Source organism: Nomascus leucogenys, chromosome 11 (assembly GCF_006542625.1).
Source record: "Nomascus leucogenys isolate Asia chromosome 11, Asia_NLE_v1, whole genome shotgun sequence".
Classification (NCBI taxonomy): Eukaryota; Metazoa; Chordata; class Mammalia; order Primates; family Hylobatidae; genus Nomascus; species Nomascus leucogenys.
In genome coordinates this window covers 117,381,027-117,402,873 of record NC_044391.1, presented here as the reverse complement: position 1 = coordinate 117,402,873, position 21,847 = coordinate 117,381,027, and the positions used below count along the sequence as shown (strand labels likewise).

At 42.3% G+C, this 21,847-nt stretch overlaps 2 protein-coding genes across 3 annotated transcripts in view; one reads left to right on the top strand and one right to left on the bottom strand.

Moving 5' to 3' along the window:
• Window positions 1–1,771: 1,771 nt before the first annotated feature.
• Window positions 1,772–21,085, bottom strand: FBXO45 (F-box protein 45). The gene is made up of 3 exons (XM_003280112.4): window positions 20,420–21,085; window positions 11,324–11,680; window positions 1,772–4,927 (listed from the first exon to the last, which is right to left on the bottom strand). Exons 1-3 carry the CDS (start codon window positions 20,747–20,749, stop codon window positions 4,742–4,744), a joined length of 873 nt encoding a protein of 290 aa, XP_003280160.2. The 5' UTR covers window positions 20,750–21,085; the 3' UTR covers window positions 1,772–4,741.
• Window positions 21,060–21,847, top strand: part of WDR53 (WD repeat domain 53) — a 14,574-nt gene continuing 13,786 nt past the window's right edge. Inside the window, exon 1 of one of the 2 annotated variants that reach the window (XM_012510646.2) lies at window positions 21,060–21,215. The gene's annotated coding sequence lies outside the window, so the exon portion shown is untranslated. The remainder of the gene's footprint in view (window positions 21,216–21,847) is intronic. The other variant, XM_030823019.1, reaches the window with a different exon arrangement.

Sequence of the window (21,847 nt, the reverse complement as noted above, 5' to 3'; positions counted from 1 at the left end):
TTTAACTTTTTATTAAGAAACTAAGGCAAAACAACAGAATTCCAAAAAATAAAGATACAGAATTCTAATTTAAATTCTAAACAAATATAAAAATCAGAGTTTACCAGTATTTTTGAGTAGAGGGGAATGGCTAAATGCATTCACAGTAATTATTTCTTCCTTACTAGCCTCAAGTTTGCAACCCTTTCCTTCCTGCTTCACATGGACTAGAACAGAATTTCTCATTCATCTTTTGCTACTGTAACTTTTGCTTCTATAGTCTAAAACTTCAGAGGAGCTTTTGTCTTTCTCCGTAGTTCTTTCTCTGTTCCTTCAGCAGATATGTGAGCACCTGCCTATTGGGCTTACATGTTGTGGCACAAAGATGAGTCCATCAGAGATCCTGTCCCAGTTTGGGGCGATATGACACCAAGAAATAATCAATAAATAATTTTAAACAAGGTATAAATAAATACAGCATGAGTCAACTATAGATATATAATACTAGGGAAATTTCAAGGAGAGATTACATTCAGCTAGAGAAACTGAGGAATGTTTTTTGAGGACAGCATTTGGGCTGGGTGTGGCCTGCTCCTAATAAAGCCTTCGAAGTGGTCCTGATTATCTACCACAGTCCCAGTTGTGGAACTGTGGTGGTCTCGATTTCTGGAAAGTGATCTTTTCAATGCTAACCTTTAAAACCCCTTAAATTTCTGGCCCAGCACGGTCACTCACGCCTGTAATCCCAGCACTTTGGGAGGCGAGGTGGGTGGATGGCTTGAGGCCAGGAGTTCGAGACCAGCCTGGCCAACATGGCAAAACCCCCTCTATTAAAAATACAAAGATTAGGGCCGGGCACAGTGGCTCACGCCTGTAATCCCAGCACTTTCGGAGGCTTAGGTGGGTGGATCACAAGGTCAGGAGTTCGAGACCAGCCTGGCCAACATGGTGAAACCCCGTCTCTATTAAAAATACAAAAATTAGCCAGGCATGGTGGCAGCTGCCTGTAATCCCAGCTACTTGGGAGACTGAGGCAGGAGAATCATTTGAACCCGGGAGGCAAAGGTTGCAGTGAGCTGAGATCACATCACCGCACTCCAGCCTGGGCAACAGAGCAAGACTCCATCTAAAAAAAAAAAAAAAATTAGCCAAGTGTGGTGGCACATGCTACTCGGGAGGCTGAGGCTGAGGCATGAGAATCGCTGAAACCTGAGAGGCAAAGGTTGCAGTGAGTCAAGATCGTGCACTCCAGCCTGGGTGACTCTGTCTCCAAAAAACAAACACGCACACCACTCCCTAAGTTTCTATCTCTTCAAACTACTCGCTTCTTCAAAGTAACCCAAAAAATTAATATTAATATGACAATCTACATAGTTTGGGGATTTAAAAGTTAAAGCTGGGTACAGTGGCACACACCCGTAATCCCAGCTACTTGGGAGGCTGAGGCAGGAAGAGTGCTTGAGCCCAGGAGTTCAAGACCCGCCTAGGCAGCAGAGTGAAACCCTGTCTCCAAAAACAAACAAAGTTCATTATACAATAGTAGTTTCTTTATGGTTTAGGGCTTTGCTATTTTTGAAACTCTTTCTCCAGTCAAATAATTCTAAAAGGCAGAAAATGCCTAATCACTGAACAATGATTTCAAATATTAACTGGGTAAATCTTAGTTTCTTTAGGTGTCTTATTGAATCTGTATCTACACTTTATGTGAATGAGGGAGATGAAATAAATGGCTTAACATTCAAGTCAAATAATGAGAAAATAATGGCAACTATGAAATGACATTAACCACAAATTCCTTGTATGAAAAGATTTAATGAATTATGAGCCATTGACCATTACAAACTTTAAGCCTTAATATTTCGTCTTTCCTATGTAAAACCAGGTAATTAAAACAGCCTGTCTCAGTATGACAGAAGACCATAGTAGGGATAATAGTAACGTCTGCTTCCACATCTGCATGCTTCATTAATGAACCAAAAAAGTGCTCCAGGTTTCCCAAGTCAACATAGTCAGTTACACTTTCCCTGATCATACTATGAATTGAAACAGAACACTCCTTTGACTTTTAATAGCACTTTTCATCCACAGCACAAGCACTTCCCCATTGTTTTCTCCTTTACCCTCAATATCCTTGTGAGGTAGTGAAGGGAGGGAGCAAGGATTTTTTTTTTTTTTTTTTCTATTTTGCAGATGAGAAAATTCAAGGTGAATTTTAGGACAGTGGTTCTCAACCTTGGCAGCATACTGAAATGACCAGAAAGTTTTTTAAAATCCTTATGACCAGCTCATATTCCAGACCAACATCAGAATCTTGGCATACGGAACCCAAGCATCGATGCGTCTTCAAACATTCCAAAGTGACTACAAAGTGTATACAGCCAACGTTGAGAACCACTGGTTTGAATGATTTATACTCAATCTTCAGGCGCAACTGTCTTCTACATAAATGCTCTTCTCAGCACCAATGACAAAGATATTCCATTTCCTTGCACACTGTAGCAGTTTAATATTTTGTAGAGCTACTACTGGTTTTCAGTGACAAATTTACGTAAATGAAGGCTCTTCATTACCCAGATGCTCATGCTGTTAACTTCAATTGCATATGATTTGCAAATGGGATATTCAGGAATTTAAATCTTTAAGAATGGCTTGTTGTTAAATATTGAGGCAATTATTTCATTCTAGGTACAATATGCAATAACCATGTGTTTCGGTTTTCCACTCAGCACCTTCAAAACTGTTGCAAATCAATGTTTACTAACAAGAAAAAACAGACAATTATAAACCAAACTCACAACAAAATTCAGAATGGCCACATCACAACCTGAAAAAGAAACAAGTACTTAAAGGACTTGATCACTTTCTAACAAGTCCATCTTCAACCTGAACCACTTCTCTTGTTTAATCAAATTTTAAACTTTGCCAAATTGAGTTGTTCTACACCAAGAAAAATCAATTTCTATACCATCTATATTCTCTAGTAAGTTTAACCTAAAATTTCACTCAAGACAAGGAGGTTTCTTCTTAACCTGGACATCGAAAAGAATCTTTAACAGATTTCATCTTTTCAAGCAATGTATCAAACACACAATAAATACTTGTAAACTTTTCAGGTGCAACAATAAATCTTTGTTCTATGGCTGAAATCCCTTGCTTCACAGGAGTACTGACAATCTTAACTCCCAAGGAGCAATCCAAGAATCCCGGCCAGCTGCTGAGTGTCCCTAATTAGATTTAAAACAAAACATACATACAGCAAGAACTCAGAAGTACAAAGATTTCACTCGCTTTTGTCAATTCTTACGTATCTAAAACCATACAATTTATACTTTCATACAGAAAGATGTCTGTTTCTTTTCTAACAAAAGAAAAACTCTCAGCTCATGTGGGTTGGATTATTAATTCAAAAGCATTTTAGTGATGAGAAATAAGATTTGTAAGTCAAAATAGGAGTTAATGTTAAACTCTTCTACAATGAAACCTTCAAATATTGCCAACCTGAAGTTTTCAGCACAAGGTGTTGTATTTCAAGTCCCATGGGGGCAATTATCTATAATGAGATTAAGAATATTCTTAACCTGTTTCAGGTGGGTAAGTAAACGTTTTCTTTATAGCCCCAATAACGAGTTTGAGGCTTAGATTAGTTGTATGATGTAAACAATATGAAATTAAAATTTTTTTGATAATATCTACAGCATTTATAAGGTTACAAAATAAAAGGACCATTAATCAATTCTTTTTTTCCTAGGCTCTATGACTAATAGCTTTCATATTTGAGGCCTACAAGAGCAAATGGCAATATTCTGTGTTATGACACACTTCCTTAGAAGGCCAAAAATAAAACTGGATACCAAAAGATACCCATTACTATTATGCTGAGAGCATCCTTACTGATACCTGTATAATTAGAAATAGATTTGCCTTCCTTCAATCTTTAGCCAGGAGATCGAGAGATCTTTACTATAATTTTGAGTAAAAACAAAAACAAACCAGACTCTAACAGCTATGGGAACTGTAAGCCAAAAATAATACAAAATGAGTCAATACAACACATCTCCTCTTAAAATCCTCTTCTTTGTAGTTAACCCAGCTGTCCCCAAATGTTATTCCAATTTTGTAACCATGTAGTGGCTTTTAAGAAATTAGAACTAGAACAAAGCAACCTGTTTGTCCTTTTTTTTTTTTACAGTTTTTTTTTTACACACATATTGTATATACAACTTTTAAAATAGCTGCACAATTTTATATCTCACTTTTAGAGAAGTGCAGTCCAAGCAGACCATGCTTCTCAATATATTAAAAATATTAAATAAAACCCAACCAGTTTCATACTTTTCTAATAGTCAAGCTGGCTGGAAAAAAAGGGACTGGAGAAAGAACAGGCAGTTGTAAAATGGGATCAGTCTTCACAAACACACTACTTAAAAATCTTGCTATTTCCTTATCTTATCCCTTTGACAGCATCTCTACAATCTCACCTTTAAAGCTGGAAATAACACATTGCTAACTTAGAGACAACATCGGGTGCAACATGCATATGTCAACTGCCCACTCAACCAACTGCAACCCTGAGGATTTTTCTGGCCCAGTAGAAAGAGGAAACACGAAGATAATCTCTGCTGTAGAGCTGCTTCTCCAGTTTACGACTCCATGTGTTTTCAGGACGTTTCTTGGACATGCACGTGTGACAGTCACTTCATGGTTCTACTTCCCATAAGCAGATCTCTCCTCCATTCTGTCTGTCATCACAAGCAAGCCACTGTCATCCGTCCAAAGGTTTTCCAAGGTAAACCAAAGTCACTTCTGTGTTGCCATATACAGCAGAAACTGCTGGGTATAAGCAGACCTTCGGAAGTCCTCTAAAGGCAACCCCCAGGAACTCATATCCACGTTCAAAAGCTAAAGTCTTATCTTCCATGTCCAAGATGACTCGAATTCTTTCTCCTATCTGCAAACAGACATCAAAAGGTTAGAAGAAAATCTGCCAAGGGCATAGGTAGAAGAAACAAGACATAAATCAAGAAGCTGAAAACATTAAGAATATTATCCTGAAAGCTATCTAGAAAAATCAGAAGGGAAGCTTTCTAGTCAGGAAGAAACATCTATAAAAAAAGGACATACATCTGGCCGGGCGTGGTGGCTCACGCCTGTAATCCCAGCACTTTGGGAGGCGGAGGCGGGCAGATTGCTTGAGCCCAGGAGTTCAAGACCAGCCTGGGCAATATGGTGAAAACCCATCTCTATTAAAAATACAAAAATTAGCTGGGTGTGACGGCGCAAAGCCGGTATTGCACCACTGCCCACTGCACTCCAGCCTGGGTAACACATCATAAATGCTTATTTTGATAGTTTTGTTTTTAAGACTCACATGGAATCTACATTTAATTACTTACAATTTAAATGTTCCACCTGAACACTCCCTAGATTGATTTTATTTACTCTTTGTTTAAAGGTTTTTCTTAAGGTTAACACTAAAATCTATAACGACATATTTTACCAAAAAGAGCACTCTAAATCAGCTTCTCAAATTACTATACTATACATACAACAGAATTTTTTTTTTTTTTTTTTTTGAGATGGAGTCTCACTCTGTCGCCCAGGCTGGAGTGCAGTGGTGTGATCTCAGCTCACTGCAAGCTCCGCCTCCCGGGTTCACGCCATTCTCCTGCTTCAGCCTCCCCAGTAGCTGGGACTACAGGCACCCGCCACCATGCCAGGCTAATTTTTTGTATTTTTAGTAGAGACGGGGTTTCACCGTGTTAGCAGGATGGTCTCGATCTCCTGACCTCATGATCTGCCTGCCTCGGCCTCCCAAAGTGCTGGGATTACAGGCGTGAGCCACCGCGCCCGGCCATAAACGGAATATTATTCAGCCATAAACAGAAATGAAATTTTGATATGTGCTACGACATAGATAGACCCTGAAAATATTATGCTAAGTGAAATGAGCCAGACACAAAAGGCTAAATGGTATGATTCCATTTATATAAAGTATCTAGAATAGTCAAATACATATAGTTGTAGAACAGAGTTTACCAGGGGTAGGGAATGAAGGAAATAGGGAATGAACATAATAGAGATTACGTTGGGGTGAGGAAAACGTTTTGGGTACAGAGAGAGGTGATGGTTACACAACATGTGTGAATGTATTTAATGCCACTGATTGTATACTTACAAATGGTTAAAATAATAAATAGGTATGTTTCACCACAATTTTAAACATCACCATAGTAAGACACATAGCTTTTAAAGTTTACGAAGCAGTTCCACATGTAATGTGGAATCATGAATAATCCAATCTGGCTACAAATTCTAATGTAGAATATAGAATAGGCTTATTAAATAAGTCAATTTGTGGTTCACAACTCCGAAACACCTGTTTGTTATAAAAAACAGCAGCACTGATTATTAAATGGAACTGGAAGCAGAATATATCCAGTTTTTTGATTATTAAATGAAACTGGAAGCAGAATATATCCAGTTTTTTCCCATTTGGAAAAGTAAGCAAAAAAAAAAAAAGGATGTTTCATCTTTACAGTTTGCATTTATAAAAAAATGTTGCATCTACAAAATTGGAAACAGAAAGTCCTAATGTTTGCAATCAAAATTTAATTCTACCTGATTATGATAACCCCTGCTACTGTCATTTACTTTCCTTCACTGTATTTCCTGTTAACAGTAACTGCCAACATCTGCTTTTTTCCTCCCTTCGCCCACCTCACAGATTAACCCACACCCCATTTTATGGATCTAAGAACCTCCAAATCATCATCACCACCACTCCTACCAACAAAATATTAACAAAGTAGAAATGAAAAGCTAATTTTGTTGGGTATTTGTGTTGTGTCGTATTTGTATTATCCCATTTAATCCTCACACTAATCCTAGGAATTATCCCTATTTTACAGAAGTTGAAACTAAGTAACAATTACTCCTGGTGAAATCTGCAAACTTGCTTCACCTTTGAGCACGCAGCACGCAGCACGCACAAAGCACAGGGTGGAGAAAGCAGAAGTCTTACCATCTTTAGGTGCCAGGGGGTAAAACGTGGGAGATGACAGAGCAACTGGAAACTTAAGAGGAGGAACTCCAGAAGCAACAGAACCACAGAAAGGATGAACCCCAAAATCTGAGAATTAACTGCCCAAATCCCTGAGTGACCGCTATATTACAAAGGCACAGGGTAAACCCCCAGGACTGAAAAAGCAGCAGAGCTGAAAAAACTGAGCAGACATTAGCTACTACACATCACATGAGACAGAGTTTATAGTTTGAGTATAGGCAAGTTAACTGCCTACTAAAACAAGAAAACCTATACTTTTCAGAAGAATAAAGCAGTTTCTAGAAACGAAACATTCAGGAGTTACTACTACATATTATCTACACATCTAGGTTGCAATAAAAAAATTACTAGATATGAAAAGAAACAGGAAAGCGTGATTCATATTTAGGGGAAAAAAGAGCAATCAATAGAAGCTGAACTCAAGTGGGCCTAAGTGTTGGATCTGGTAAAGACTTCAAAGCAGCTATTATAAATATGTCCAAAGAATTTTTCAAAAATATAGTATAATAAATAAAGAATCTCAAAAAGGAAATTTACTCTAAAAAAGAACCAGGCCCAGTGCGGTGGCTCACGCCTGTAATCCCAGCACTTTCACTTTGGGAGGCCGAGGCAGGCAGATCACAAGGTCCAGAGATCAAGACCATCCTGGCCAACATGGGGAAACCTCATCTCTACTAAAAATACAAAACTTAGCTGGGCATGGTAGCATGCACCTGTAGTCCCAGCTACTTGGGAGGCTGAGGCAGAAGAATCGCTTGAACCCAGGAGTCGGTGGCTGCAGTGAGCCCAGATCGTGCCACTGCACTCCAGCCTGGCGACAGAGCGAGACTCTGTCTCAAAAAAAAAAAAAAGAAAAGAAAAAGAAAATTCTAAAGCTGAAGTGTACAATAAGCAAGATTTACTAGCCCAGTTCAATAGCAGAGGTGAGATGGCAAAAGAAAAAAATTTATAACCTTTAAGACAGAACAACAGAAATTATCTAATTTAGGTCAAGCCCGGTGGTTCATGCCTGTAATCTCAGCACTTTGGGAGACTGAGGCAGGCAGCTGCTTGAGCTCAGGAGTTCGAGACCAGCCTGGGCAAAATGGCAAAACCCTGTCTCTACAAAAAATACAAATATTAGCCAGGCATTGGTGGGGAGCACCTGTAGTCCCAGCTACTCTGGAGGCTGAGGTGGGAGGATCGCTTGAGCCTGGGAGGCAGAGGTTTCAGCGAGCCAAGATCATCGCGCCACTGCACCACTCCAGCCAAGGTGTCAGAGCGAGACCCTATCTCAAAAAAAAAAAAAAAAAAAAAAAGGAAAAGAAATTATTGAATGCAAAGATTAGAGAGAAACAAGGTTGGGGAAAAAACAAGAACATAGTTTTAGAGGCAGAGATAAGGACAACATCAAGCAGTCCCACACTTACATTAAAGGTAAATTAACTAAACACTTAAAAGTCAGAGACTGAAGCTGGGCGCAGTGGCTCACGCCTGTAATCCCAGCACTTTGGGAGGCCAAGGCGGGTGGATTACTTGAGGTTGGGAGTTCGAGACCAGCCTGACCAACATGGAGAAACCCCATCTCGCCAGGCGTGAGCCCCAACACTTTGGGAGGCCGAGGCAGGCGGATCACGAGGTCAGGAGTTCGAGACCAGCCTAGCCAACGTGGTGAAACCCTGTCTCTACTAAAAATACAAAAATTAGCTGGGTGTGGTGGCACATGCCTGTAATCCCAGCTACCCAGGAGGCTGAGGTAGGAGAACTGCTTGAACCGGGACCCGGGAGGCAGAGGTTGCGGTGAACCGAGATCACGCCATTGCACTCCAGCCTGAGCAACAAGAGTGAAACTCTGTCTCCAAAAAAAAAAAAAAAAAAAAAAAAAAAAAAAAAAGAAACCCCTTCTCTACTAAAAAAATATAAAATTAAATTAGCCGGGCGTGGTGGTACATGCCTCTAATCCCAGCTACTCGGGAGGCTGAGGCAGCAGAATCACTTGAACCTGGGAGGTGGAGGTTGCGGTGAGCCGAGATCGCGCCACTGCACTTCCAGCCTGGGCAACAAGAGTGAAACTCCGTCTCAAAAAAAAAAAAAAAAAGTCAGAGACAGAGACTGGGTTAGATAAAAATCAAGATCCAACTATATGCTGTGTAGGAGCTCCACTTTAAATACAAAGACAGATTGACAGAGGATTACTAGAGTCAAAGGAGGTCATTTCATAGTAAAAGAGTAAATCAGGCAGGGAGATATAACAATTAGAAATGTACATGCACCAGTAGTAACAGAGCTCCAAAATACATGAAACAAACACTGACAGAACTAAAAGAAGAGACAAATTAGCAAGCATAGATGGAGATTTCAATACTCCTCTCAGTAAATAATAGAAGGGGTAGAAAAAAATCAGTAACACTATATAAGACTTGAACATTATCAAGCGACTTCACCTAATTCTCATTTACAGAATATTCCATTCAGCAAAAGAATATACATTTTTTCAAGCACACATGGGACACTCATCCAGACAGACCACATATTAGAATAAAACAAATCTCAACAAATTTAAAAGGACTGAAACCATAGAGTACGTTCTCTGAAAAACAGACTTAAGGACTTTCACTTACAAAATCATTACAAGGGTAGCAACAGGACTTCCTTTTTAGTGATAAAGTCTACACACCCTTCTCCTTATAGTATCTGCAGAGCCTAAAAGGATAGTGAGTAAACATTCCATGAAAAAAATCCTTCCAGCTTTTATACCTCAGAAAATGGGATGTATTTTTGGTTCTTCTGCTTTAGTATGCCTGACTTGAGGTCATTACTGAGGCTAGAACTTTCACGCCACAGGTGGCTCTGAAATATGCAATCTATAGTTCTTTAAAGACTTCCAATTTCTTATCAGATTATTGTATATTACACCCTGTTGAGTCTATAGTAATAAATATGGCTTTTACAAATAGGAACTATAATTTTAACTTGAGTCAAATGAGTATGCCTTAAGCCTAAGATGAAAAGAATAAAAAATACAGCAGTTAGCCTGAATTTGCCTGTCTCTACAGAAATCACTGATGCCTCCAGGGGCTTTGAATCCACAAACAGAGGGTACACACTCATGTGCATGCACAGAGCTGTATTTACTGGGGTAAGGAGCCTAGAAAAAGATTTGGATGTGCTGTGATATAGGAAAGATGACTATCTAGAGCAGGGGTATTCAATCCTTTGGCTTCCTTGGGCCACACTGGAAGAATTGTTTTGGGCCACACATAAAATACACTAACACTAAAGATAGCTGATCAGCTTTAAAAAAAAAATTGCAAAAAAACTCATAATGTTTTAAGTAAGTTTATGAATTTGCATTGGGTCGCAATCAAAGCCATCGTGGGCTGCATGCAGGCTGTGGGTTGGACAAGCTTGATATAGAGCATGAACTGGCAAACTACAGCCCCTGGACCAAATCTGTCCTGCAGCCCATAAATAAGGTCTATGGAATACAGCCATGTTTATTCATTTACATATTATCGATGACTGCTTTTGTACTATAAATAAAAGTTGAAACTTGTGATGGATCCTTACCTTGAAAATGACATTAAAAAAAAAAGTTGTGACAGAGACCATATGGACTGCAAAGCCTTAAAGATTTACTACCTGGCCCTTACAAAAAGGTTTGCCAACCCCTGATCTGGAGCAAAAATAGGCTGCTTAAAGTTGTATTAGGAAGCAAGTATTAAGATAGATCATTTATATATTTATTTAAAAATGGTCAAAAAATCTCCTTGAGGCTGGGCGTGGTGGCTCACGCCTGTAATCCCAGTATTTTGGGAAGCCAAGGCAGGTGAATCACGAGGTTAGGAGTTCGAGACCAGCCTGGCCAAGATGGTGAAACCCCGTCTCTACTAAAAATACAAAAATTAGCCGGGCATGGTGGCAGGCGCCTGTAATCCCAGCTACTCGGGAGGCTGAGGCAGGAGAATGGCATGAACCCGGGAGGCGGAGGTTGCAGTGAGCCGAGGTCGCACCACTGCACTCTAGCCTGGGCGACACAGCGAGATTCTGTCTAAAAAAAAAGAGAATATTTTTCTGCATAGCCAAAATCAAAATATAACACCCAACAAAATTAACTATAACCTCCTAACATTAAAAAAAAAAAAATCTCCTTGAAGTCTGGGTATTTGAAAAAATAAAAATAAATAAAGATAAAAATTACCAAAAAGACAAACAAAACTCCTATATAAAAATTTGTAAATTTAAAACAAATTAAGGCGTGATTTGACAAAGGCCCATACTTGAGAAAAACCCGTTTCTCACCTGATATTTTGGTGCATTGTTGCACTGTGGAAAACTGCCATTGACTTCTCCATTATGTAGAAGATTATTGTCCACCAGATTCCAGCCCCAGCTCTGGTCATCACTGCCCAGCAATGCCACATAACCTTGGCACTGCATGGGGGCCCGTTTCGTGGCAATTCCAATCACTGCCACAGTGCCCAGAGGGCCCTCCCACCACACTTCCCATGCATGGCGGCCCTCACTGAAACCAATCTTGGTCCTTGCACCATCAGTGCTCTGAGCAATGGGATTTCGATGTAAAGTAAAGCCATTCTTCTTAATGTAGACATTCCTGGAGCAGTCATTAGTGCTGAAGGCATGTTGAAAAGCACGTATCTAAAAAGATGAAAAACAGGCCAAATAAATAATTTTTTCTTAAATATTAAAAAGTACCCAAACTTCAGGCTATATGTTTTTAAATAATGAAGTTATATATTTTAAAATAACACAAGTATTTCCAAATAATGGCTAAAGTTTCAGGATGGGATACTAACAGAATAAATAACATTAAAAATAACTGCCAACCGTTTCATCAGTGACCAAAATTTTAAATTGTAGTATTTCCTCAAACAGGCTTCTTAAAACATCAAAAGATACAAAAAAAAAAAAAAAATCCTTATATCTTAGAGATAATACTGAAACGTTTATGGATGAAATAATGATATCTGGGAATTGCTTTGAAATATCCAGAGATGGAGTGGGAGACTGTGTGATAGAAACATGAAACTAGACTGGCCATAAATTAATCACTGGCAAAGCTTGGTGATGGGTATAAGGAAGTTCATCAAACTATTTCCTCTACTTTTGTTTATATTTGATATTTTTATACCAAAAAGTTGAGATGTACCGTTTTCATATGGGCAATGCTGTCATCAAAAAGAATTATATTTTACATAAAACAGAAACTTTAATCCTAGCAGCTCTAAAGTTTATGAAAAATTTTAGTAAACACAAACTACCTTAGATCCTCAGCCTACTTGCTGGATATGACTTATACAATAAAAAAATCACCAATCTCATTTTACCAAATCAAATAATCCCCTCGATAGCATCTAGGTTCAACTATTAGAATTTATAAAGAGAAGCTATCAATAAGGCGAGTTCGTTGACTCTTCAGTAAATACAAAGGTTTACACTTCCAAAATAAAGAGGGTATGAAAATAGCTCTTCTATACAAACAATAACAATTTCTCATAAACAATTTTAAACTTTTAGTTTGTGTATTTTAAATTTTTTTAGACAACATCTCACTCTGTCACCCAGACTGGAGTGCAGTGGCACAATCATACCGCACTGCAGCCTTGAACTCCTGGACTCAAGTGATACTCCCATCTCAGCCTTCCTAGTAGCTGGGGTTACAGGTTCGAGTCACTATGCCTGCCTGGTTTGTATGTTTTTAAAAAATCTCTTCTCTACTTTAGTCAAACTACCCAAAAGCAGTAGAAGGCTGGGACCTATGCTTCAGTTAACCTGAGAAATCAACTCCAGAGTCACAGAATGTCAGCATTCAGGAAGACCCTTAAAGGTCACCTAGTCCTTCTCCGGGATTTCAACCACGAGTTAGTGCAAGAGGCCCAAAGAGAGATCAAGTATCCAGTTCCCTCACCACCTGTTCATTTACCATTCGCTGGTACTCTACTGTTTCACTGCAGGGCACAGATTTAAAAAAAGAGAACTATTTGTTTCCAGTATCCCATGCATTCACAATAAAACTGAAGCATTCCCAATGTTTTTCCTATCTGCTCGTATTATAAAATACTTTAAGGCACTTATAAGACCAAAACATAAGATTCAATGAAAGGGCCGGGCGCGGTGGCTCACCCCTGCAATCCCAGCACTTTGGGAAGGCAAGGTGGGCAGATCGCCTGAACTCGGAGTTCAAGACTAGCCTGGGCAACATGGCGAAACCCCAACTCTAGTAAAAATACAAAAAAGTAGCCAGGTGTGGTGGTGCACGCTTGTAATCCCAGCTACTTGGGAGGCTGAGGCAGAAGGAATGCTTGAGCCCAGGAGGCAGAGGAAGCAGTGAGCCAAAATCACACCACTGCACTCCAGCCTGGGTGACAAAGTGAGACCCTGTCTCAAAAAAAAAAAAAAAGGAAGAAAGAAAAGAAAGGAAAAGGGATTAAATGGGGAAGGAACATGTCCCCAAAATAGCAAATACTGTCTAAATAACTCAAGAGAATAATATCAATAATTCACTATGAAATATTTAATATTTCCCTATGCCTACTCCCCAATTCTTATAAATTCCAATTTCACATTGACACTATTGACAACCTCTTCCTCAAACTTCCTTTTCTTTTTTTTTTTTTTGAGACGGAGTCTCACTCTGTCACCCAGGCTGGAGTGCAGTGGCTCAATCTCAGCTCACTGCAACCTCTGCCTCCTGGGTTCAAGCGATTCTCCTGTCTCAGCCTCCCCCGAGTAGCTGGGATTACAGACGTGCACCACCACACCCGGCTAATTTTTGAATTTTGAATACAGACAGGGTTTCACCATGTTGGCCAGGCTGGTCTCAAACTCCTGACCTCAGGTGATCTGCCTGCCTCGGCCTCCCCAAGTGCTGGGATTACAGGCGTGAGCCACCGCACCCGGCCCTGTCTTCCTCAAACTTCTACGACATCTTCCTATTTCCCTGGACTGATCCTGTATCATTTCCTTTTTTGGTGACCACCCTTCCTCTGCCCCAACCAAATTCTCCAAACTCAGTCCTCAACTCTCTATCTGAATTATTTCCAGACCTGTCTTTCTAAAACAGCACCTTTACTACATCTCATCCCAGTTCTATAACCTTTGGAAGTTCCATACTTAGTACCATCACCAACTGCAAATTCTTCTGCCTGGCTTTCAAAGCCCTCCAAATCTGATTCTTCCTATTTCCCTTTCTACCTTGATGATGTTCTTCTTGCTTATAGTATTATATGTGCTTTCTTTTCCCACGCATTCTCTAAGATCACCTCTATTAAGCTATTCTTAACCAGGGCCACCCAATTCCCTTTATTTCTCTCTCTGCTGAGTGCTTACCCACCACTTTCTGTACCACATAACAACTTAGTAGCTCTTATTTTCTAACACATCTTTAACCATTGATTCTAGTAAAAGATAACTTGCAAAAAAAACTAATCTAATCTAAATTGATCAAACCTCAATAGGAAATAGAGGACAGAAGAACATGTCAAGCAACACCATGATAATGAAATCAGCAAAATCGAGCTGAGAGTAAACAAACTTGTTTCCTCAACAAATAAGATGGGAAGTTGGGGAGATGGTGAGTGAATATATAGACTAAAACAGCCTTAAGAGACATATCAACCTTTGCCATGGGACCCTTATATAGATCTTGATTATATAAAATATAAGTTTAAAATGCAACATTTAGCAATTATGAGATAACTGGCAATTTGAACACTGCATTTTTGATATTAAGAAATTAATGTACATTTACATTTAGATGTGATAGCCATATTGTGATTACATTAAGTGTCTTTATTTTTTAGAAACAGATACTGGAAACTTCGTATGAAATGGGAAAATAGGCCGGGCATGGTGGCTCACACCTATAATCCCAGCACTTCAGGAGGCCGAGGCGGGCGGATCACGAGGTCAAGAGGTCGAGACTGTCCTGGCCAACATGGTGAAAGCCTGTCTCTACTAAAAATACAAAAATTAGCTGGACGTAGTGGCAGGCTCCTGTAGTCCCAGCTACTTGGCAGGCTGAGGCAGGAGAATTGCTTGAACCCGGAAGGCAGAGGTTGCAGTGAGCTGAAATCGTGCCACTGCATTCCAGCCTGGGCAACACAGCAAGACTCTGTCTCAAAAAAAAAAAAAGGGAAAATAAAGACCAAATTAATAAATTAAAAACAACCCATAGCCTCACAGTCCCATGCACAACCTGGATTTTGTTATGGCAAAAGCAGCATGAAGACCTAGCTTAAAATCTAAGTCTGGCCGGGCGCGGTGGCTCACGCCTGTAATCCCAGCACTTTGGGAGGCCGAGGCGGGCGGATCACGAGGTCAGGAGATCGAGACCATCCTGGCTAACACAGTGAAACCCCGTCTCTACTAAAAATACAAAAAAATTAGCCGGGCGAGATGGCGGGCGCCTGTAGTCCCAGCTACTCGGGAGGCTGAGGCAGGAGTATGGCGTGAACCCCGGGGGGCGGAGCCTGCAGTGAGCTGAGATCACGCCACTGCACTCCAGCCTGGGCGACAGCGAGACTCTGTCTCCAAAAAAAAAGAAAAAAAAAAATCTAAGTCTGAACTTTACAGAATTCTCATCAGATGCCAAGTATGACTGAAACAATTAATGCTACGGGGTGATATGTAAAACATGAACTTAAAAAAAAAAAAAACTAAACAGATTAACAAACTCCACTTCCCTGTTTTATGCTACCCTAAACCTTTTCTTGTCATTCTCTGTTATCCAGGCTCCTGGGAAAATCCATTTGACACCTCCATCTTCCTCATCCCATTCACCCAGTCAGCTGTCTACCTATGTATATTGTTTTCGACGACAGCTCTCCAGCCATCTCCTTCGCTCGACGTACCTGTTCCGGTCTTAAGTATCTCTGGTATAGGCACTAACCCCTGCCCTCTCCAACTCATCTATGGCCTAGTCTTTTTAAAGTACAGCCTTTGTCACTCTGCTGTTCAAACTTCTATGGTTTACGATTGTAGTACAAAACCCGAACTATAGACTGAAGGCTATTATTTCAAAGCCCTCCATGATATATCTAGTCCCATAATATGGCTTTATAATATTTCCCACTACTTCCTTTCATTCAGTCTAACTGTATTATTTTATATCTTCAGTGCAGATCTCTCCTCTAAGCTCCAACCTCCAACAGCTGCCTATTTGAAATCTCTGTCTCAAAAATACTGTAAATGCTGCTCTCCCAGAACTGAACTCACTGCCATTTCTTCAAAACCTAGCCCACCAGCCTGGGCAATGTAATGAGACCACATCTCTACAAAAAAAAAATTAAAAATTAGCTGGGCATGGTGGCACAGGCCTGTAGTCCCAGCTACACAGAAGGCTGAAGTGGGAGGATCACTTGAGCCCAGGAGTTCAAGGCTGCAGTGAGCTATGATCATTCCACTGCACTCCAGCCAGGGCAACAGATCAAGACCTCACCTCAAAAAAAAAATCTAGATCAAATGATCTCTACATTATGTGAGCCAAATACTAGGAGTCATCCTTACCACTTCCCTCTTCCTCATCCCTATTTCAAATGTATTGCCAATTCTATAGATTTTACTTACTAAATCTGTCCATTTCTATCTCCTCCACTACCTATTTCCTAATTGACCTACCATATTTCTAAGGTCCCCTTCCAACCAACAATTTAGTTCTCCATACTAAAGTCAGAAATAATCTCTTAAAATGCCAAATAATCATATCACCAATCCCCACACCTCAAATCCTTCTTGCTTACAACTCAAAATGGCTTCCCTACACTTTGGTCCCAGTCCACTTCTTCCATCTTATCTCAAACCAGCATCACCTTTGCTCTCTGTGCTCCAGCCACATTGACGTATTTTCCGTCCCTCACACTTAGAAGGTTCCCTCCTGGAAGGCTGTTCTCTCTCCCCTTGGCCTACTTATCATCCTTCAGGTGTCAGTACATGAATCACTTCCTCTGAGAAAGCCTTCCCTCACCTCTCCACCTAGGTTAAATCCTCCACTACTGACAGTCAGAGCACTAGGTATTTTTCCTTCATACTACTTACCAGATGCGGTTTTACATCTGTGTGATTATTTGATTAATATCCATTTCCCCTGCTAGACTGTAAGCTCCATAAGGCAAGACATCCATTAAGAGTCTGTGCCTGTTTTATTTGCCATTGCATCTGCAAAACTGAGCACAGTGCCTGGCACTCGTTTTTTTAAATAAAAATATATGTTGTACAAACCCTTTACTTTCCTCTTGTCCTGCTTCTGCTCAGAGTACTTCCTCTTCCTAAAATATTCAACTCCTCATCTTTAAAATTCACTCAAATATAACCTCAACCTCAAATCTTCTCCAATCCTCCACTCGATTTGTAAATTCCTCCTTTCACTGAACTTCTAGTATACTTTTTTACGTCTGTAACAGTAAGGAGCAATTTCTACCACACATTCACAGTTCTTTCTATACCTTTTTCTCTCGTCTACTAGATTGACTTTCCTACTAGACTATTTGACTCCTTTTGAATTAATATTTTATCCTCAAAATATTCAAGAAAAGTCCTACAATGCGTGAATGAACAGTGATTGGTACGAGTCTACAACACCTATAATGCACACAGCAGAAAGGCAAAGTATTAAAAACCTCAGAAACCTGAAATATCTATGGAAGGATACAAAAGAAAAAGTAAGACAGGTTGCATACATGGAGAGGAACTGGGTAGCTGAGGGACAAGGATGAAAGGAAAACATTTTGCTTGACATCATTTTGCTTCTATTGAAGCTTAACTCACACGAACACATTATCTATTACATATTATAATATGAATCTTGAATCGTGTAAACATTTCTATTACAAGTCAATTATCAAAACAACAACTCCTAATTTAGGCTGGGTTCAGTGGCTCATGCCTGTAACCCCAGCACTTTGGGAGGCTGAGGCGAGAAGATCGCTTGAGACCAGGAGTTTGAGACCAGCCTAGGCAACAAGGTGAGACCCCGTGTCTGTAAAAAATAAAAAATTAGCCAGTGTGGTGGCACATGACTGTAGTTCCAGCTACTCGGGAGGCTGAGCTAAGGAGGATCCCCTGAGCTCAGGCGGCCGAGGATGCAGTGAGCTGTGATTGTGCCACTGCATTCCAGCCTGGGCGACAGAGTGAGACCCTGTCTCAAAAACAACAATAAAAACTCCTAGCTTAAAATAAGCAAAAACAATAAAACTTTATGGAAAAATGAAAACTGAATAAAATTTATGAAACCGACACATTTATCAAAGTAGAACAAAATTGCAATCGTCTGCACTCACCTATAAAAATTACAACCAGTATCCACTGAATAGCCACCACGCACAAATAGTCCTAGTAAATTATTGTTATTTCGCTTAATAGAAAAACAACTCGGGCCGGGCGCGGTGGCTCACGCTTGTACCCAGCACTTTGGGAGGCCGAGGCGGGTGGATCGCGAGGTCAGGAGATCGAGACCACGGTGAAACCCCGTCTCTACTAAAAATACAAAAAAATTAGCCGGGTGTGGTGGTGGCGGGCGCCTGTAGTCCCAGCTACTCGGAGAGGCTGAGGCAGGAGAATGGCGTGAATCCAGGAGGCGGAGCTTGCAGTGAGCCGAGATTGCACCACTGCACTCCAGCCTGGGCGACAGAGCGAGACTCCGTCTCAAAAAAAAAAAGAAAAAGAAAAACAACTTGAGGCCGGGCACATGTGCTCACGCCTGTAATCCCAGCACTTTGGCAGGCCAAGGCGGTGGATCACGAGGTCAGGAGATTGAGACCATGCTGGTTAACACGGTGAAACCCTGTCTCTACTAAAAATACAAAAAATTAGCCGGGCGTGGTGGAGGGCGCCTGTAGTCCCAGCTACTCAGGAGGCTGAGGCAGGAGAATGGCGTGAACCCGGGAGGCGGAGGTTGCAGTGAGCGGAGATCGCGCCACTGCACTCCAGCCTGGGCGACAGAGCGAGACTCCGTCTCAAAAAAAAAAAAAAAAAAGAAAAAAGAAAAGAGAAACAACTTGATAGTTGACATATTTAATGGCAATGTTCCTTATCTTCTATAACTAAAACCGGTTTTATTACATAAGTATAAATTTTACATGCTTCACATGAAAAAAAAATTTTTACTTCTTACTCCGACCCCTGTTGGCAAGCTAGCATTAAAAAGGTGTGTTATCGCGCGGCGGCTCACGCCTGTGATCCCAGCACTTTGGGAGGCCGAGGAGGGAGGATCACCTGAGGTCGGGAGTTCAAGGCCAGCCTAACCAACATGGAGAAACCCCAACTCTACTAAAAATACAAAATTAGCCGGGCGTGGTGGCGCATGCCCATAATCCCAACTACTCGGGAGGCTGAGGCAGGACAATCGCTTGAACTCAGAAGGGGGAGGTTGTGGTGAGCCGAGATCACGCCATTGCACTCCGTCTCAAAAAAAAAAAAAAAAAAAAAAAAAGGGATGTTATCCTTTTAGTTACTAACGCATTTATTATGTTTAATACATTGCAATCAGACTTTATCTTCTCTTATGTATGACCTTGGTTGACTGCTATACTGAATAGCTGTTAACCATTCAACTGAACCCAAGGCCAAGACCCTTTGTTTATATGGCCTGAGAGTCCTTTCAGCCCTACCACAACTTGTTCCTTGACATTTTTATTTTGTATATGAAGGCGGGCGGAATATGCAGGAAGGATGCAGCAAAACTGTAATCAGCACGTTAGATGACAAATAGAAAAAAAGAGACACCATCAATGTGGGACTATTAAAAAGTTAGCAAGGAAACAGCCAATAACAGTAAGACAAAGCAGTATGTTCGGTGGTGCCCGCGGAGGTTCTATAAAAGCCTGTATCTTGTAAGCGAGCAGGATGACTAGGACTACACTCACTTGTAAGCCTCAAATACAGTGGAGGGAACTAAAGAGAACTTGGGGGAAAATAATGAAAAAAAAGGTTAAAAATCAGAGCTTGGAAAAGATGAGATAAACGTGGAGTGAAAGCAAACTAGAAACTTAGAAACTAAGTCCATGCTAAGGTAGCCGGGATTATTTAATATAATGAAGTCTATTTGGAGGCCAGGGAGAAAATTAGGACGAGGGCATTAAAAGGTACAAGAGTGGCGGTCTGTCTTTAACGGGGAAAACTGTCAGAAGTTGAATGAGTGATGCAAACTACCTAGTTGTTTGAAAAGTGGATCACGGAAGTGGGATGGGTTAAGGAGCAGAACTTCGATCCAAAGAAAAGAGAATCTTTATGTTGGGGGGAGGTGAGGAAGGTATTGACTGGAGCCGTGGAAAGGCGGGCTGGTGAGGCGAGGCGTCTGACTCAGAAGCTTGGATGAGAAACACCGCGAACGACGCCGGGGAGCGGGACTGGGGGCAGCGGTGTGGCCCGGGGCTCTCTCACCTTGGCCTTGTAGCTGGGCAGGTTGCAGAGGATGTCCGTGCGCAGAGCCTCTTCTGCCAGGCTGCGGGCGCACAGGCTCCGCCACACCTCGCTGTTCTCATCGCCGTGCAGGCAGCGGTACCAGTGCTTGCACACCAGGGCGCAGCTCCGCAGCTCGGACAGCTCCAGGTAAGAGAACACCAACTCCAGCACCCGGCTGGGCAGCCGGCCCCCGGCCCCCGCGGCCCCAGAGCCCGAGCCCGAGCCCGCGCCCGCGCCCGCGCCGCCGCCGCTACAGCCAGCGCCGCCCGAGGCTGCCCCAGCCCCCGGGGCCGGGGCCGGCGCCGCCATCGCCTCACCAGCCGGCCCGAGGGCCGCCTCTGCCACCGCCGCTTCCCGCCGTCTCTGCTCGGAAGGCCAAGCCTCGCCCGGAGACCGGAGCGGCTCGCTCACCGCCCCTTCCAGTGCCAACCGCCGGCGCCTCCACCACTCCCGCCCCTGCCCGGGGGCGTCCGCCGCGCGCCCCGCCTCACTGAGGGCAGACGCACCGCCTGCACGGGCGTCCTCCGCCCCTCCCCCGCGGCTCAGCGCGGGCGCCGAAACCGCCCGACTCGCCCGGCCTCTCCGCGGCGCGCCAGCGGCTCCGCCATGCGGGTTGAGGGCACGAAGCAAGGGCGCACGCCCAGCTCGTTCGCGGTTCCTCTCGGCCCCGGATGTGACTGTTTGGCTGCGCCGCTTCGCGCCTTACGCTCGACGGGATTGGGCGCCGGCGGGTGAGGTCATCACTAGGCGCCGAGGAAGGGAGCGGGAAGCGCAGGTATGAGGCTGGCGCCGGTGGCTTCGATGCTGCTTTCCGGTGACTTCGATGCTGTTTTCCATTGTTTTTTCCTCTTTCTGGCCTGGCGGCTCCGCGTCTGCTTTCCTGGGCTCCCTTTCCTGTGACATTTCCCTGTGTCCGTTAGGTCCTTGCTTCAGACTCCAACTCAACGCATGAAACTTTTCTTGCTTGCCAGTTCCTAGCTCCCCCACCCTTTTGTGTAGCTTGGGCAGCGGAGGCCGTCTTTACCTGGTCAGGCCCCCTCGTTCTCCCTAAATATCGGCACTTAGCCGAACGTCTGTCCCTGTGTGCCTTCGGAAAGTAAGGTGACTGCGACTGAACACCCCCGCGCCCAAACCTTCAAGTGCCATTTGAGTGCTAATTTAAGTGCTGCCGTCTTTTGGACAAGATGTGGTCTTTACTGGATCCAGCGTTTAGTAAGCAGATGAAGGCAATGTAGTTTTAGTCAATTAAACATTCCAATAGGGAGAATGACGTAGAGGCTATAATTATAGATGGATTCTTAGAAGGGGAAGAATTTCAGCATCCCAGCTTGGGCAGCATTGCGAGACCGCGTCGCTACAAAAAATAGAAAAATTAGCCGAGGGTGGTGGCGTGCGCCTCTGGTCCTA